Source organism: Salmo salar, chromosome ssa25, assembly GCF_905237065.1.
Source record: "Salmo salar chromosome ssa25, Ssal_v3.1, whole genome shotgun sequence".
Lineage (NCBI taxonomy): Eukaryota > Metazoa > Chordata > Actinopteri > Salmoniformes > Salmonidae > Salmo > Salmo salar.
Window position 1 is genome coordinate 51,145,968 of NC_059466.1, and position 20,000 is coordinate 51,165,967.

The 20,000-nt window shown below is 45.1% G+C and overlaps 1 protein-coding gene across 4 annotated transcripts in view; it reads left to right on the plus strand.

Annotated features, from left to right (window-relative positions):
- The window catches only part of pard3bb (par-3 family cell polarity regulator beta b), a 631,603-nt gene that overhangs the window by 388,041 nt on the left and 223,562 nt on the right, over positions 1 to 20,000 (plus strand). For all 4 annotated transcript variants that reach the window (XM_045707870.1, XM_045707869.1, XM_045707871.1 and 1 more), the window contains one exon: positions 4,284 to 4,496. In XM_045707870.1, the coding sequence (XP_045563826.1) occupies positions 4,284 to 4,496 (213 nt within the window). The remainder of the gene's footprint in view (positions 1 to 4,283; positions 4,497 to 20,000) is intronic.

Consider the following 20,000-nt stretch of genomic DNA (forward strand, 5'->3'; position numbering starts at 1 on the left):
GTCTTCCTGGTTGTGTAATAGTCTTCCTGGTTGTGTAATAGTCTTCCTGGTTGTGTAATAGTCTTCCTGGTTGTGCAATAGTCTTCCTGGTTGTGCAATAGTCTTCCTGGTTGTGTACTAGTCTTCCTGGTTGTGTACTAGTCTTCCTGGTTGTGTAATAGTCTTCCTGGTTGTGTAATAGTCTTCCTGGTTGTGCAATAGTCTTCCTGGTTGTGCAATAGTCTTCCTGGTTGTGTACTAGTCTTCCTGGTTGTGTACTAGTCTTCCTGGTTGTGTACTAGTCTTCCTGGTTGTGTAATAGTCTTCCTGGTTGTGCAATAGTCTTCCTGGTTGTGTAATAGTCTTCCTGGTTGTGTAATAGTCTTCCTGGTTGTGTACTAGTCTTCCTGGTTGTGTAATAGTCTTCCTGGTTGTGTAATAGTCTTCCTGGTTGTGTAATAGTCTTCCTGGTTGTGTAATAGTCTTCCTGGTTGTGTAATAGTCTTCCTGGTTGTGCAATAGTCTTCCTGGTTGTGCAATAGTCTTCCTGGTTGTGTACTAGTCTTCCTGGTTGTGTACTAGTCTTCCTGGTTGTGTAATAGTCTTCCTGGTTGTGTAATAGTCTTCCTGGTTGTGTAATAGTCTTCCTGGTTGTGTACTAGTCTTCCTGGTTGTGTACTAGTCTTCCTGGTTGTGTAATAGTCTTCCTGGTTGTGTAATAGTCTTCCTGGTTGTGTAATAGTCTTCCTGGTTGTGCAATAGTCTTCCTGGTTGTGCAATAGTCTTCCTGGTTGTGTACTAGTCTTCCTGGTTGTGTACTAGTCTTCCTGGTTGTGTACTAGTCTTCCTGGTTGTGTACTAGTCTTCCTGGTTGTGTACTAGTCTTCCTGGTTGTGTAATAGTCTTCCTGGTTGTGTAATAGTCTTCCTGGTTGTGTAATAGTCTTCCTGGTTGTGTAATAGTCTTCCTGGTTGTGCAATAGTCTTCCTGGTTGTGCAATAGTCTTCCTGGTTGTGTACTAGTCTTCCTGGTTGTGTACTAGTCTTCCTGGTTGTGTACTAGTCTTCCTGGTTGTGCAATAGTCTTCCTGGTTGTGCAATAGTCTTCCTGGTTGTGTAATAGTCTTCCTGGTTGTGCAATAGTCTTCCTGGTTGTGTAATAGTCTTCCTGGTTGTGCAATAGTCTTCCTGGTTGTGCAATAGTCTTCCTGGTTGTGTAATAGTCTTCCTGGTTGTGTAATAGTCTTCCTGGTTGTGTAATAGTCTTCCTGGTTGTGTACTAGTCTTCCTGGTTGTGTAATAGTCTTCCTGGTTGTGCACTAGTCTTCCTGGTTGTGCAATAGTCTTCCTGGTTGTGTAATAGTCTTCCTGGTTGTGTACTAGTCTTCCTGGTTGTGTAATAGTCCTCCTGGTTGTGCACTAGTCTTCCTGGTTGTGCAATAGTCTTCCTGGTTGTGTACTAGTCTTCCTGGTTGTGTAATAGTCTTCCTGGTTGTGCACTAGTCTTCCTGGTTGTGCAATAGTCTTCCTGGTTGTGTAATAGTCTTCCTGGTTGTGTACTAGTCTTCCTGGTTGTGTAATAGTCCTCCTGGTTGTGCACTAGTCTTCCTGGTTGTGCAATAGTCTTCCTGGTTGTGTAATAGTCCTCATGGTTGTGCAATAGTCTTCCTGGTTTTGCAATAGTCTTCCTGGTTGTTTACTAGTCTTCCTGGTTGTGCAATAGTCCTCCTGGTTTTGCAATAGTCTTCCTGGTTGTTTACTAGTCTTCCTGGTTGTGTACTAGTCTTCCTGGTTGTGTACTAGTCTTCCTGGTTGTGTAATAGTCTTCCTGGTTGTGTAATAGTCTTCCTGGTTGTGCAATAGTCTTCCTGGTTGTGTACTAGTCTTCCTGGTTGTGCAATAGTCTTCCTGGTTTTGCAATAGTCTTCCTGGTTGTTTACTAGTCTTCCTGGTTGTGCAATAGTCTTCCTGGTTGTTTACTAGTCCTCCTGGTTGTGCAATAGTCTTCCTGGTTGTGCAATAGTCCTCCTGGTTGTGCAATAGTCTTCCTGGTTTTGCAATAGTCTTCCTGGTTGTTTACTAGTCTTCCTGGTTGTGTACTAGTCTTCCTGGTTGTTTACTAGTCTTCCTGGTTGTGTAATAGTCTTCCTGGTTGTGTAATAGTCTTCCTGGTTGTGCAATAGTCATGGGACTCGTCGTGATTTTGATTCATCATATCTCTGCACAAAACCACCAAACACACTGGTATCAGTCGTTCTTGTGAGTGATGTTTTGCTTGGTGTGTTTATTTGAGCTGTGAGGGGAGACAGGGTTAAATGTCAATTAGGAGACAGGGTTAAATCAGCTTGTACATGATGTTATTGCCACTGCTTGGATCATGAGTGTGATAGAGTGCTAGTACATAGTGAGGTGAGGGGCCCTACAGTGCATTCAGAAAGTATTCAGACCCCTTGACTTTTTCCACATTTTAATACATTACAGCCTTATTCTAAAATTTATTAAATTGGTATTTTTTTCCCCTCATCAATCTACACACAATATCTCATAATGACAAAGCAAAAAACAGGTTTCTAGAAATTGATGCAAATGTATTCAAAATAAAAAACAAAAATATAACATTTACATAAGTATTCAGACCCTTTACTCAGTACTTTGTTGAAGCACCTTTGGCAGCGATTACAGCCTTGAGTCTTCTTGGGTATGACGCTACAAGCTTGGCCCAGCTGTATTTGGGGAGTTTCTCCCATTCTTCTCTGCAGATCCTCTCAAGCTCTGTCAGGTTGGATGGGGAGCGTCGCTGCACAGCTATTTTCAGGTCTCCAGAGATGTTCGATCAGGTTCAAGTCCGGGCTCTGGCTGGGCCACTCAAGGACATTCAGAGACTTGTATCCAAGCCACTCCTGCGTTGTCTTGGCTGTGTGCTTAGGGTTGTTGTCCTGTTGGAAGGTGAACCTTCACCCCAGTCTGAAGTCCTGAGCGCTCTGGAGCCTGACTAGTCTCCCAGTCCCTGCCTCTGAAAAACATCCCCACAGCATGATGCTGCCACCACCATGCTTCACCGTTCGGACGGTGACAGGTTTCCCCAAGACGTGATGCTTGGCATTCAGGGCAAGTTTCTCATGGTCTGGGAAACTCCAAGCGGGCTTTTTACATGTGCCTTTTACTGAGGAGTGAAAAGCCGAATTGGTGGAGTGCTGCAGAGATGTTTGTCCTTCTGGAAGGTTGATGAGGACATTTTTTTCTTTAATCCATTTTAGAATAAGGCTGTAACGTAACAAAATGTGGAAAAGTCAAGGGGTCTGAATACTTTCCGAATGCAACTGTACATCTCCCTCTGGAGGCAGTGTCCCTATATCTCCCTCTATGGGCAGTGTCCCTATATCTCCCTCTAGGGGCAGTGTCCCTATATCTCCCTCTAGGGGCAGTGTCCCTATATCTCTCTCTGGAGGCAGTGTCCCTATATCTCCCTCTATGGGCAGTGTCCCTATATCTCTCTCTGGAGGCAGTGTCCCTATATCTCCCTCTATGGGCAGTGTCCCTATATCTCCCTCTGGAGGCAGTGTCCCTATATCTCGCTCTATGGGCAGTGTCCCTATATCTCCCTCTATGGGCAGTGTCCCTATATCTCCCTCTATGGGCAGTGTCCCTATATCTCCCTCTAGGGGCAGTGTCCCTATATCTCTCTCTGGAGGCAGTGTCCCTATATATCACTCTATGGGCAGTGTCCCTATATCTCCCTCTGGGGGCAGTGTCCCTAAATCTCCCTCTATGGGCAGTGTCCCTATATCTCCCTCTAGGGGCAGTGTCCCTAAATCTCCCTCTATGGGCAGTGTCCCTATATCTCCCTCTAGGGGCAGTGTCCCTATATCTCCCTCTAGGGGCAGTGTCCCTATATCTCCCTCTGGAGGCAGTGTCCCTATATCTCCCTCTGGAGGCAGTGTCCCTATATCTCCCTCTATGGGCAGTGTCCCAATATCTCCCTCTATGGGCAGTGTCCCAATATCTCCCTCTAGGGGCAGTGTCCCAATATCTCCCTCTATGGGCAGTGTCCCTATATCTCCCTCTATGGGCAGTGTCCCAATATCTCCCTCTATGGGCAGTGTACCAATATCTCCCTCTAGGGGCAGTGTCCCTATATCTCCCTCTAGAGGCAGTGTCCCTATATCTCCCTCTGGAGGCAGTGTCCCCTTCTCTTCTCCTTCTTCCTCTCGTGTCTCTCCTGTCCCCCTCGGAGGGCTCTCCTGCTCCGGTCCCTAACCTGTCTCCCTCTCCCTGTCCACTAAGCATGTCTCTCTCTCCCCTCAGAGCCCTCCCCGGCCGTGGACCTTGGTCCTACCTTGGGTTTGAAGAAGTCCAGTTCTCTGGAGAGTCTGCAGACGGCCATGTCAGAGGTCAGGAAGAATGAGCCCCTCCCCTTTCACAGACCACGCCCCCACATGGTCAGAGGGAGGGGCTGCAACGAGAGCTTCAGAGCGGCCATTGACAAATCTTACGACGGGCCAGCTGATGAAGATGATGGTAAGATAGAGACAGACACACACACACACACACACACACACTCCATCTCGCTCACCAACCCTCTAACCCTCTGACGACAGGACACAGAAGACAGGATATGTGCCCACTGTCCACAAAATGAGGGGGGGGAGAATCTATGGGATAGCTACAAAGAAAGAATTATGTGTCCTAACATTCAAATCCCAGAATGCAGTATAACTGCAGTACACTCTATTGATTGCAGCTTGACGTCATCAGAGTGCGTAGCTGTGGGAAAAACTTGCTTGGTTGTTTTAACTAAAACAATAACCAATCTTTGTTTTTTTTTGGCGTGGATTCCGCGACGTGGTTAGCTTTTAACAGCTAAGACCGCTATTTCTTGTCCCGGAATCCTGCTGAACTGACAGGTTAACTTCTTTGGGAACGGGGGGGTGGCCAGTATTGAGTAGCTTGGATGAATAAGGTGTCCAAATTAAACTGCCTGCTACTCAGGCCCAGAAGAAAAGTCTGCTTGAAAGAGATGTTAATGCCAGATGAGTTTTCCAATGGAGCCATCTTTGTCTGGAGAGGTAAATGACCCGTTCTAGCGCCGGTCGGAGCTTTATCTAGTACGCTTTGTTTTGTTTCGGGACAAACCGGATCCCTCAGAGTTCCGATGCGGAAATTGTTTGCTTGCCGAGGATTATAGGCTTGAGGTGGCTTCCTTGTTCACAAAGGTCGCCAGCCTACGTAAGAAACTGAGTTAAAAACACAGAGTGGCATGTCTACCTTTTCTACTACGCCTGTGGCTGGATTGCGTTCGCAACATGTTGGATGCATCGCCGCCTTGCTGTTATCCGACTGGCCGGTGTTGTCCATCTGTCGGAGGAACCATCCTGTGACGCGTGGGATTGGGCGGGATTTCCTCGTTCTTCTCCGCCAGCCGTGACTTTGAGCAGCGCCATGGTAACACGTGTGACTGTTCCTGGTGCGAAAAACAATGTCCCCAATCCCAGAGCTCGAATAAATGACATCACTAAGCTGCTCACTGAATGTCCTACGTCAGGACATGGACATTGATTCTGTCGTCGTCCATGTGGGTTTTAATGACATTATGAAGGGCAGCTCTGAACAGTTGAAACTGGATTGTAAAGAGCTGATTGACTCTCTGCTAGACACTAATAAAAGACTCATCCTATCTCGCCCTGTGTCCTCTCTGAATCACAGCGCTGAACACTTTAGCAGGATTCTTTCTCTTTTACAACTGGCTATGTGATTATTGCAACTCAATGGTTGTAACTGTTGTTTACAATTTCGATACCTTTTGGAAACACAACTCGTTTTATAAGTAGGATGGGATCAACCCAAATCATGTGGGTTCCTAGATCCTTCCACAGTATTATTAGGCTGCGTTGAGACAATGACTTATCAATGACCCGAGCCCAGCTCAGTTAATCCTCTACCGTTGTGTCGCTGAGTTGTCATGATGCTTCAGCAAATGTACAATATCCCAGGGACTTTGGCACACACAACGTCAGTAACCTACCCCTAACTGCCCTGAATGCCTCTGCTGAACCTACAGCTATTGTAAGCAGCAATAATGTGTCATTTGAACCAGATTTATGCTGTTAGCACTGAGGCGGTGTGCCCTAGGAGGAAGTCCACTGTGTGCAGCTCACCCTGCACCATAAGCTAAAACATAAATATCACTAACATAAAAAGATCTACTTTTATTTTACCAGGTAAGTTGACTGAGAACACATTCTCATTTAGAGCAACGACCTGGGGAATAGTTACAGGGGAGAGGAGGAGGGGGATGAATGAGCCAATTGGAAGCTGGGGATGATTTGGTGAACATGATGGTTTGAGGGACAGATTGGGAATTTAGCCAGGACACCGGGGTTAACACCCCTACTCTTACGATAAGTACCATGGGATCTTTAATGACCACAGAGAGTCAGGACACCGGGGTTAACACCCCTACTCTTACGATAAGTACCATGGGATCTTTAATGACCACAGAGAGTCAGGACACCGGGGTTAACACCCCGACTCTTACGATAAGTACCATGGGATCTTTAATGACCACAGAGAGTCAGGACACCGGGGGTTAACACCCCGACTCTTACGATAAGTACCATGGGATCTTTAATGACCACAGAGAGTCAGGACACCAGGGGTTAACACCCCGACTCTTACGATAAGTACCATGGGATCTTTAATGACCTCAGAGAGTCAGGACACCCGTTTAACGTCCCATCCAAAAGACAGCACCCTACACAGGGCAATCTTCCCAATCACTGCCCTGGGGCATTGGGATTTTTTTTAGACCAGATGAAAGGGTGCCTCCTACTGGCCCTCCAACACCACTTTCAGCGGCATCTGGTCTCCCATCCAGGGACCAGACCAGGACCAACCCTGCTTAGCGTCAGAAGCAAGCCAGCAGTGGGATATGCTACTTATACTAAGCTTCCCAGTAAAGCAATGAAAACAAGCAAGCATTCCAGAAAAGTGCTAAAAATAACCCGCCAACATATGTAAATCAAATCAAAGTTTATCTGTCACATGCGCCGAATACAACAGGTGTAGGTAGACCTTACAGTGAAATGCTGAATACAACAGGTGTAGTAGACCTCACAGTGAAATGCTGAATACAACAGGTGTAGTAGACCTCACAGTGAAATGCTGAATACAACAGGTGTAGTAGACCTCACAGTGAAATGCTGAATACAACAGGTGTAGTAGACCTCACAGTGAAATGCTGAATACAACAGGTGTAGTAGACCTTACAGTGAAATGCTGAATACAACAGGTGTAGTAGACCTTACAGTGAAATGCTGAATACAACAGGTGTAGTAGACCTCACAGTGAAATGCTGAATACAACAGGTGTAGTAGACCTTACAGTGAAATGCTGAATACAACAGGTGTAGTAGACCTCACAGTGAAATGCTGAATACAACAGGTGTAGTAGACCTCACAGTGAAATGCTGAATACAACAGGTGTAGTAGACCTCACAGTGAAATGCTGAATACAACAGGTGTAGTAGACCTCACAGTGAAATGCTGAATACAACAGGTGTAGTAGACCTTACAGTGAAATGCTGAATACAACAGGTGTAGTAGACCTCACAGTGAAATGCTGAATACAACAGGTGTAGTAGACCTCACAGTGAAATGCTGAATACAACAGGTGTAGTAGACCTCACAGTGAAATGCTGAATACAACAGGTGTAGTAGACCTTACAGTGAAATGCTGAATACAACAGGAGTAGTAGACCTCACAGTGAAATGCTGAATACAACAGGTGTAGTAGACCTCATAGTGAAATGCTGAATACAACAGGTGTAGTAGACCTCACAGTGAAATGCCGAATACAACAGGTGTAGTAGACCTCACAGTGAAATGCTGAATACAACAGGTGTAGTAGACCTCATAGTGAAATGCTGAATACAACAGGTGTAGTAGACCTCACAGTGAAATGCTGAATACAACAGGTGTAGTAGACCTCACAGTGAAATGCTGAATACAACAGGTGTAGTAGACCTCACAGTGAAATGCTGAATACAACAGGTGTAGTAGACCTCACAGTGAAATGCTGAATACAACAGGTGTAGTAGACCTTACAGTGAAATGCTGAATACAACAGGTGTAGTAGACCTCACAGTGAAATGCTGAATACAACAGGTGTAGTAGACCTCACAGTGAAATGCTGAATACAACAGGTGTAGTAGACCTCACAGTGAAATGCTGAATACAACAGGTGTAGTAGACCTCACAGTGAAATGCTGAATACAACAGGTGTAGGTAGACCTCACAGTGAAATGCTGAATACAACAGGTGTAGTAGACCTCACAGTGAAATGCTGAATACAACAGGTGTAGTAGACCTCACAGTGAAATGCTGAATACAACAGGTGTAGTAGACCTCACAGTGAAATGCTGAATACAACAGGTGTAGTAGACCTCACAGTGAAATGCTGAATACAACAGGTGTAGTAGACCTCACAGTGAAATGCTGAATACAACAGGTGTAGTAGACCTCACAGTGAAATGCTGAATACAACAGGTGTAGTAGACCTTACAGTGAAATGCTGAATACAACAGGTGTAGTAGACCTCACAGTGAAATGCTGAATACAACAGGTGTAGTAGACCTCACAGTGAAATGCTGAATACAACAGGTGTAGTGGACCTTACAGTGAAATGCTGAATACAACAGGTGTAGTAGACCTCACAGTGAAATGCTGAATACAACAGGTGTAGTAGACCTCACAGTGAAATGCTGAATACAACAGGTGTAGTAGACCTCACAGTGAAATGCTGAATACAACAGGTGTAGTAGACCTTACAGTGAAATGCTGAATACAACAGGTGTAGTAGACCTCACAGTGAAATGCTGAATACAACAGGTGTAGTAGACCTCACAGTGAAATGCTGAATACAACAGGTGTAGTGGACCTTACAGTGAAATGCTGAATACAACAGGTGTAGTAGACCTCACAGTGAAATGCTGAATACAACAGGTGTAGTAGACCTTACAGTGAAATGCTGAATACAACAGGTGTAGTAGACCTCACAGTGAAACGCTGAATACAACAGGTGTAGTAGACCTCACAGTGAAATGCTGAATACAACAGGTGTAGTAGACCTCACAGTGAAATGCTGAATACAACAGGTGTAGTAGACCTCACAGTGAAATGCTGAATACAACAGGTGTAGTAGACCTCACAGTGAAATGCTGAATACAACAGGTGTAGTAGACCTCACAGTGAAATGCTGAATACAACAGGTGTAGTAGACCTCACAGTGAAATGCTGAATACAACAGGTGTAGTAGACCTCACAGTGAAATGCTGAATACAACAGGTGTAGTAGACCTCACAGTGAAATGCTGAATACAACAGGTGTAGTAGACCTCACAGTGAAATGCTGAATACAACAGGTGTAGTAGACCTTACAGTGAAATGCTGAATACAACAGGTGTAGTAGACCTCACAGTGAAATGCTGAATACAACAGGTGTAGTAGACCTCACAGTGAAATGCTGAATACAACAGGTGTAGTAGACCTCACAGTGAAATGCTGAATACAACAGGTGTAGGTAGACCTCACAGTGAAATGCTGAATACAACAGGTGTAGTAGACCTCACAGTGAAATGCTGAATACAACAGGTGTAGTAGACCTCACAGTGAAATGCTGAATACAACAGGTGTAGTAGACCTTACAGTGAAATGCTGAATACAACAGGTGTAGTAGACCTCACAGTGAAATGCTGAATACAACAGGTGTAGTAGACCTCACAGTGAAATGCTGAATACAACAGGTGTAGTGGACCTCACAGTGAAATGCTGAATACAACAGGTGTAGTAGACCTCATAGTGAAACGCTGAATACAACAGGTGTAGTAGACCTCACAGTGAAATGCTGAATACAACAGGTGTAGTAGACCTCACAGTGAAATGCTGAATACAACAGGTGTAGTAGACCTCACAGTGAAATGCTGAATACAACAGGTGTAGTAGACCTCACAGTGAAATGCTGAATACAACAGGTGTAGTAGACCTCACAGTGAAATGCTGAATACAACAGGTGTAGTAGACCTCACAGTGAAATGCTGAATACAACAGGTGTAGTAGACCTCACAGTGAAATGCTGAATACAACAGGTGTAGTAGACCTCACAGTGAAATGCTGAATACAACAGGTGTAGTAGACCTCACAGTGAAATGCTGAATACAACAGGTGTAGTAGACCTTACAGTGAAATGCTGAATACAACAGGTGTAGTAGACCTCACAGTGAAATGCTGAATACAACAGGTGTAGTAGACCTCACAGTGAAATGCTGAATACAACAGGTGTAGTAGACCTCACAGTGAAATGCTGAATACAACAGGTGTAGTAGACCTCACAGTGAAATGCTGAATACAACAGGTGTAGTAGACCTTACAGTGAAATGCTGAATACAACAGGTGTAGTAGACCTCACAGTGAAATGCTGAATACAACAGGTGTAGTAGACCTCACAGTGAAATGCTGAATACAACATGTGTAGTAGACCTCACAGTGAAATGCTGAATACAACAGGTGTAGTAGACCTCACAGTGAAATGCTGAATACAACAGGTGTAGTAGACCTCACAGTGAAATGCTGAATACAACAGGTGTAGTAGACCTCACAGTGAAATGCTGAATACAACAGGTGTAGTAGACCTCACAGTGAAATGCCGAATACAACAGGTGTAGTAGACCTTACAGTGAAATGCTGAATACAACAGGTGTAGTAGACCTCACAGTGAAATGCTGAATACAACAGGTGTAGTAGACCTCACAGTGAAATGCTGAATACAACAGGTGTAGTAGACCTCACAGTGAAATGCTGAATACAACAGGTGTAGTAGACCTCACAGTGAAATGCTGAATACAACAGGTGTAGTAGACCTTACAGTGAAATGCTGAATACAACAGGTGTAGTAGACCTCACAGTGAAATGCTGAATACAACAGGTGTAGTAGACCTCACAGTGAAATGCTGAATACAACAGGTGTAGTAGACCTCACAGTGAAATGCTGAATACAACAGGTGTAGTAGACCTCACAGTGAAATGCTGAATACAACAGGTGTAGTAGACCTTACAGTGAAATGCTGAATACAACAGGTGTAGTAGACCTCACAGTGAAATGCTGAATACAACAGGTGTAGTAGACCTCACAGTGAAATGCTGAATACAACAGGTGTAGTAGACCTCACATTGAAATGCTGAATACAACAGGTGTAGTAGACCTCACAGTGAAATGCTGAATACAACAGGTGTAGTAGACCTCACAGTGAAATGCTGAATACAACAGGTGTAGTAGACCTCACAGTGAAATGCTGAATACAACAGGTGTAGTAGACCTCACAGTGAAATGCTGAATACAACAGGTGTAGTAGACCTTACAGTGAAATGCTGAATACAACAGGTGTAGTAGACCTTACAGTGAAATGCTGAATACAACAGGTGTAGTAGACCTCACAGTGAAATGCTGAATACAACAGGTGTAGTAGACCTCACAGTGAAATGCTGAATACAACAGGTGTAGTAGACCTCACAGTGAAATGCTGAATACAACAGGTGTAGACCTTACAGTGAAATGCTGAATACAACAGGTGTAGTAGACCTCACAGTGAAATGCTGAATACAACAGGTGTAGTAGACCTCACAGTGAAATGCTGAATACAACAGGTGTAGTAGACCTTACAGTGAAATGCTGAATACAACAGGTGTAGTAGACCTCACAGTGAAATGCTGAATACAACAGGTGTAGTAGACCTCACAGTGAAATGCTGAATACAACAGGTGTAGTAGACCTCACAGTGAAATGCTGAATACAACAGGTGTAGTAGACCTCACAGTGAAATGCTGAATACAACAGGTGTAGTAGACCTCACAGTGAAATGCTGAATACAACAGGTGTAGTAGACCTCACAGTGAGTTGCTGAATACAACAGGTGTAGTAGACCTCACAGTGAAATGCTGAATACAACAGGTGTAGTAGACCTCACAGTGAGTTGCTGAATACAACAGGTGTAGTAGACCTCACAGTGAAATGCTGAATACAACAGGTGTAGTAGACCTCACAGTGAAATGCTGAATACAACAGGTGTAGTAGACCTTACAGTGAAATGCTGAATACAACAGGTGTAGTAGACCTCACAGTGAGTTGCTGAATACAACAGGTGTAGTAGACCTCACAGTGAAATGCTGAATACAACAGGTGTAGTAGACCTCGCAGTGAAATGCTGAATACAACAGGTGTAGTAGACCTTACAGTGAAATGCTTATTTACAGGCCCTACAGTGCCATTTTTAAGTAAAAAAATAACGAGTAGCGAGGCTATATACAGTAGAGAGGCTATATACAGTAGAGAGGCTATATACAGTAGAGGGGTTATATATATAGGCTATATACAGTAGAGAGGCTATATATATAGGCTATATACAGTAGAGAGGCTATATACAGTAGAGAGGCTATATACAGTAGAGAGGCTATATACAGTAGAGGGGTTATATATATAGGCTATATACAGTAGAGAGGCTATATATATAGGCTATATACAGTAGAGAGGCTATATACAGTAGAGAGGCTATATACAGTAGAGGGGTTATATATATAGGCTATATACAGTAGAGAGGCTATATATATAGGCTATATACAGTAGAGAGGCTATATACAGTAGAGGGGTTATATATAGAGGCTATATACAGTATAGAGGCTATATATATAGGCTATATACAGTAGAGAGGCTATATACAGTAGAGAGGCTATATACATTAGAGAGGCTATATACAGTAGAGAGGCTATATACAGTAGAGAGGCTATATACAGTAGAGAGGTTATATACAGTAGAGAGGCTATATACAGTAGAGAGGCTATATACAGTAGAGGGGTTATATATATAGGCTATATACAGTAGAGAGGCTATATATATAGGCTATATACAGTAGAGAGGCTATATACAGGCACGGGTTAGTCGAGGTAATTGAGGTAGTATGTACATGTAGATATGGTTAAAGTGACTATGCATATATGATGAACAGAGATTAGCAGCAGGGTAAAAGGGGTTGGGGGGCACACAATGCAAATAGTCCGGGTAGCCATTTGATTACCTGTTAATGAGTCTTATGGCTTGGGGGTAAAAACTGTTGAGAAGCCTTTTTGTCCTAGACTTGGCACTCCGGTATCGCTTGCCATGCGGTTGTAGAGGTCCTGGATGGCAGGCAGCTTAGCCCCAGTGATGTACTGGGCCGTACGCACTACCCTCTGTGGTGCCTTGCAGTCAGAGGCCGAGCAGTTGCCGTACCAGGCAGTGATGCAACCAGTCAGGATGCTCTTAAGAAAACAAGGTTCATGAAATTAATAACTTGCTAGTAACAGATTACATTCATATTCCATTTCTGACAATACCTTTGACGATACAGTGGTAGCAATACAAAGTTATAACATTTACAGAAAATACAGAAATGCCAATGGTGGAGGTGTTGCTGTTTATATTCAGAACCACATTCCTGTAAAGATTAGAGAGGATCTCATGTTACATCCTGTTGAAGTAATATGGCTACAGGTTCACCTGCCTCACCTAAAGCCGATTCTGGTGGGAAGCTGCTATAGACCACCAAGTGCTAACAGTCAGTATCTGGATAATATGTGTGAAATGATTGATGATGAATGTGATATCAACAGAGAGGTATATTTTCTGGGTGATTTAATTACTGACTGGCTTTCATCAAGCTGCCCACTCCAGAAAAAGCTTCAAACTGTAACCAGTGCCTGCAACCTGGTTCAGGTTATCAGTCAACCTACCAGGGTAGTTACAAACAGCACAGGAATGAAATCATCAACATGTATTGATCACATATTTACTAACGCTGCAGATATTTGCTTGAAAGCAGTATCCAAATCCATAGGATGTATTGATCACAATATAGTAGCCATATCTAGGAAAACCAAAGGCTGGGCCTAATATAGTGTATAAGAGGTCATACAATAAGTTTTGTAGTGATTCCTATGTTGTTGGTGTAAAGAATATGTTTAGGGTCTGTGGTGAGTAATGAGGAGAAAACAGACGTTGCACTGAAATTGCTTATCCCAGTTACTAATAAGCATGCAGCCATTAAGAAAATGACTGTAAAAACTGTTAAATCCCAGTGGATTGATGAGGAATTGAAAAATGGTATGTTTGAGAGGGATGAGGCAAAAGGAAATGGCAAATAAGTCTGGCTGCAAACATACTACAAATTGAGAAATCATATATCATTTTTACATTTTAGTCATTTAGCAGACGCTCTTATCCAGAGCGACTTACAGTAGTGAATACATACATTTATTTTTTTAATTTTTTTTGTACTGGCCCCCCGTGGGAATCGAACCCACAACCCTGGCGTTGCACACACCATGCTGGCGTTGCAAACACCATGCTCTACCAACTGAGCCACAGGGAATCATATATATATATATATGATTTCTCAATTTGTAGTATATATATATATGTGAGAGAGAGAGAGAGAGAGAGAGAGAGAGAGAGAGAGAGAGAGAGAGAGAGAGAGAGAGAGAGAGAGAGAGAGAGAGAGAGAGAGACAGAGAGACAGAGAGAGAGAGAGAGAGAGAGAGAGAGAGAGATAATACCCTGAGCCCAGGTGGCTCCAATCACTAACGACCCTCCTCTTCCTGCAGGAAGAACCGCCGTGAGGAGGAGGAGGGCCGTGACAAATATATATCAATAAACTGAATAAACAACACTGTAAAACAAATAAAAATGTCAAGGCACGATAGTAAAAAGTGTCGGAGCACTTTTAATTACATTTTGGTAAAAAAGGCAAACTCAGCTCATTTATTACAAAACCGACTGATATTGCCTACTTTTATAGATTTAATTTCATTGACAACATTAGCAAACTTAGGGATGATATGCCAGCAACAAACGCTGACACTACACATCAAGTATCAGACCAAATTATGAAAGACAAGAATTGTGATTTTGAATTCCGTAAAGTGAGTGTGGAAGAGGTGAAAAATTATTGTTGTCTTTCATTAATGACAAGCCACCGGGGTCTGACAACTTGGATTCAAAATTACTGAGGATAATAGCGGACGATATTGCCACATCTTCAATTTAAGCCTACTAGAAAATGTGTGCCCTCAGGCCTGGAGGGAAGCAAAAGTTATTCCGCTACCTAAGAATATTAAAGCCCCCTTTATTGGCTCAAATAGCCGACCAATCAGCATGTTACCAACACTTAAGTAAAGTAAAAAAAAAAGTGTTTGATCAGATTCAATGCTATTTTACAGTAAACAAATTGACAACAGTAGCTGCTGCCTTGGCAGGAACTAATGGGGATCCATAATAAACTCCAGGAAGAGTAGCTGCTGCCTTGGCAGGAACTAATGGGGATCCATAATAAACCCCAGGAAGAGTGGCTGCTGCCTTGGCAGAAACTAATGGGGATCCATAATAAACTCCAGGAAGAGTAGCTGCTGCCTTGGCGGGAAGTAATGGGGATCCATAATAAACCCCAGGAAGAGTAGCTGCTGCCTTGGCAGGAACTAATGGGGATCCATAATAAACCCCAGGAAGAGTAGCTGCTGCCTTGGCAGGAACTAATGGGGATCCACAATAAACTCCAGGAAGAGTAGCTGCTGCCTTGACAGGAACTAATGGGGATCCATAATAAACCCCAGGAAGAGTAGCTGCTGCCTTGGCGGGAACTAATAGGGATCCATAATAAACCCCAGGAAGAGTAGCTGCTGCCTTGGCAGGAACTAATGGGGATCCATAATAAACCCCAGGAAGAGTAGCTGCTGCCTTGGCGGGAACTAATGGGGATCCATAATAAACCCCAGGAAGGGTAGCTGCTGCCTTGGCAGGAACTAATGGGGATCCATAATAAACCCCAGGAAGAGTAGCTGCTGCCTTGACAGGAACTAATGGGGATCCATAATAAACCCCAGGAAGAGTAACTTCTGTCTTGGCAGGAACTAATGGGGATCCATAATAAACCCCAGGAAGAGTAGCTGCTGCCTTGGCAGGAACTAATGGGGATCCATAATAAACCCCAGGAAGAGTAGCTGCTGCCTTGACAGGAACTAATGGGGATCCATAATAAACCCCAGGAAGAGTAGCTGCTGCCTTGACAGGAACTAATGGGGATCCATAATAAACCCCAGGAAGAGTAGCTGCTGCCTTGACAGGAACTAATGGGGATCCATAATAAACCCCAGGAAGAGTAGCTGCTGCCTTGGCAGGAACTAATGGGGATCCATAATAAACCCCAGGAAGAGTAGCTGCTGCCTTGGCAGGAACTAATGGGGATCCATAATAAACCCCAGGAAGAGTAGCTGCTGCCTTGGCAGGAACTAATGGGGATCCATAATAAACCCCAGGAAGAGTAGCTGCTGCCTTGACAGGAACTAATGGGGATCCATAATAAACCCCAGGAAGAGTATCTGCTGCCTCGGCAGGAACTAATGGGGATCCATAATAAACCCCAGGAAGAGTGGCTGCTGCCTTGGCAGAAACTAATGGGGATCCATAATAAACTCCAGGAAGAGTAGCTGCTGCCTTGGCGGGAAGTAATGGGGATCCATAATAAACCCCAGGAAGAGTAGCTGCTGCCTTGGCAGGAACTAATGGGGATCCATAATAAACCCCAGGAAGAGTAGCTGCTGCCTTGGCAGAAACTAATGGGGATCCATAATAAACTCCAGGAAGAGTAGCTGCTGCCTTGACAGGAACTAATGGGGATCCATAATAAACCCCAGGAAGAGTAGCTGCTGCCTTGGCGGGAACTAATAGGGATCCATAATAAACCCCAGGAAGAGTAGCTGCTGCCTTGGCAGGAACTAATGGGGATCCATAATAAACCCCAGGAAGAGTAGCTGCTGCCTTGGCGGGAACTAATGGGGATCCATAATAAACCCCAGGAAGGGTAGCTGCTGCCTTGGCAGGAACTAATGGGGATCCATAATAAACCCCAGGAAGAGTAGCTGCTGCCTTGGCAGGAACTAATGGGGATCCATAATAAACCCCAGGAAGAGTAGCTTCTGTCTTGGCAGGAACTAATGGGGATCCATAATAAACCCCAGGAAGAGTAGCTGCTGCCTTGGCAGGAACTAATGGGGATCCATAATAAACCCCAGGAAGAGTAGCTGCTGCCTTGACAGGAACTAATGGGGATCCATAATAAACCCCAGGAAGAGTAGCTGCTGCCTTGACAGGAACTAATGGGGATCCATAATAAACCCCAGGAAGAGTAGCTGCTGCCTTGACAGGAACTAATGGGGATCCATAATAAACCCCAGGAAGAGTAGCTGCTGCCTTGGCAGGAACTAATGGGGATCCATAATAAACCCCAGGAAGAGTAGCTGCTGCCTTGGCAGGAACTAATGGGGATCCATAATAAACCCCAGGAAGAGTAGCTGCTGCCTTGGCAGGAACTAATGGGGATCCATAATAAACCCCAGGAAGAGTAGCTGCTGCCTTGACAGGAACTAATGGGGATCCATAATAAACCCCAGGAAGAGTAGCTGCTGCCTTGACAGGAACTAATGGGGATCCATAATAAACCCCAGGAAGAGTAGCTACTGCCTTGGCAGGAACTAATGGGGATCCATAATAAACCCCAGGAAGAGTATCTGCTGCCTCGGCAGGAACTAATGGGGATCCATAATAAACCCCAGGAAGAGTAGCTGCTGCCTTGGCACAGCGCCAGATACCTGCTGAGTTCTGAGAACAGTCTCATCACTTCGGTGCCCGTTTGGGCGGTAGCGTAGCCTAGTGGTTAGAGGGGCGGCAGGTATCCTAGTGGTTAGAGAGGCAGATAGCCTAGTGGTTAGAGGAGGCAGGTAGCCTAGTGGTTAGAGGGGCAGGTAGCCTAGTGGTTAGAGGAGGCAGGTAGCCTAGTGGTTAGAGGAGGCAGGTAGCCTAGTGGTTAGAGGCAGGTAGCCTAGTGGTTAGAGGAGGCAGGTAGCCTAGTGGTTAGAGGGGCAGGTAGCCTAGTGGTTAGAGAGGCAGGTAGCCTAGTGGTTAGAGGAGGCAGGTAGCCAAGTGGTTAGAGCGGCAGGTAGCCTAGTGGTTAGAGGAGGCAGGTAGCCTAGTGGTTAGAGGGGCAGGTAGCCTAGTGGTTAGAGGGGCAGGTAGCCTAGTGGTTAGAGGAGGCAGGTAGCCTAGTGGTTAGAGGAGGCAGGTAGCCTAGTGGTTAGAGGAGGCAGGTAGCCTAGTGGTTAGAGGAGGCAGGTAGCCTAGTGGTTAGAGCAGGCAGGTAGCCTAGTGGTTAGAGGAGGCAGGTAGCCTAGTGGTTAGAGGAGGCAGGTAGCCAAGTGGTTAGAGGGGCAGGTAGCCTAGTGGTTAGAGGGGCAGGTAGCCTAGTGGTTAGAGGGGCGGCAGGTAGCCTAGTGGTTAGAGGAGGCAGGTAGCCAAGTGGTTAGAGCGGCAGGTAGCCTAGTGGTTAGAGGAGGCAGGTAGCCTAGTGGTTAGAGGGGCAGGTAGCCTAGTGGTTAGAGGGGCAGGTAGCCTAGTGGTTAGAGGAGGCAGGTAGCCTAGTGGTTAGAGGAGGCAGGTAGCCTAGTGGTTAGAGGAGGCAGGTAGCCTAGTGGTTAGAGGAGGCAGGTAGCCTAGTGGTTAGAGGAGGCAGGTAGCCTAGTGGTTAGAGGAGGCAGGTAGCCTAGTGGTTAGAGGAGGCAGGTAGCCTAGTGGTTAGAGGAGGCAGGTAGCCAAGTGGTTAGAGGGGCAGGTAGCCTAGTGGTTAGAGGGGCGGCAGGTAGCCTAGTGGTTAGAGGGGCGGCAGGTAGCCTAGTGGTTAGAGCGGCAGGTAGCCTAGTGGATAGAGCATTGAACTAACAACCGAAAGGTTGTAAGATCAAATCCCCGAGCTGACAAGGTAAAAATCTGTCGTTCTGCCCCCTGAACAAGGCAGTTAACCCCCTGTTCCTAGGCCGTCATTGTAAAATAAGAATTTGTTCTTTAGCTGACTTGCCAAGATAAATAAAAGTTAAAAATAAAAAAAATAAAAACATCATCAACAAGCTGGTGAACTAGCTACCATAGCCATTCAAAATGAAACCAGCTAGCACTACGCTTCTAGCTGGAGCAAGTTTGATCGAACATGGTTCAGCGTTAGTAGCCACTGCTTCGTAGCTACCAAGAACGGAGCGATTTTCAGAATGAAGCAACTCGTCTTAGGTCAGATGAGTAAAATCCAAAACGTAGTAGTCGAGTTCCACATCCAACAAGACAGCTCGGGTTCAGGGACGGACATGGCGTAGGAGTGACGCCATCTGATGTGAGACAAAACCCAAAACCCAAAACAAGTAGCAAACTTCCTTGGCCAGTACAACGCTGATCAAAACACTTTTACTACTTCAGACAGACGCCGACAGTTGGTCCTACTACCCTTGGCAGCCAGTTAAATCCTCACACAAATAATGGCTTAAGTCATAAGTCATTATAATGGCTTAAGTCATTATTATTATGGGCTGGCGATTGATCTTTCTTCCTTTTTTGAGGGTGGGGGGGGTGGATGCAGGGCTGGGGTGCTGCAGATGAGAGAAAGATAGAGAACGAGAGAGAGAGAGAGAGAGAGACGGATCGATCGAGAGAGAGAGAGAGAGACGGATAGATGGAGAGAGAGGCAGATGGATAGATGGAGAGAGAGACGGATAGATGGAGAGAGACGGATATATCGAGAGAGATGGATGGATATATGGAGAGAGAGACGGAGATGGAGGGGGAGAGCGGGAGGGAGGGAGGGAGGTTCGAGAGATTGAGAGAGAGAGAGAGAGAGAGAGAGAGAGAGATGGGCTGGCTAGTGACAGGGAGATAAATATCCTGCTGGCATGTCCATCTGTTACTGGCCAGACGTCCACAGTGTGGCTGAGATGAGACGAGGCTGTAGGGAAAAGAGTGGTGTGAAGTGAACGATCAATGTGGTCCTTTTATTCACCTCTACACCCTGTCTCTCTGAGTCTCTGAGGTCTGTCTGGCTGTCATCCTGTCTCTCTGAGTCTATGAGGTCTGT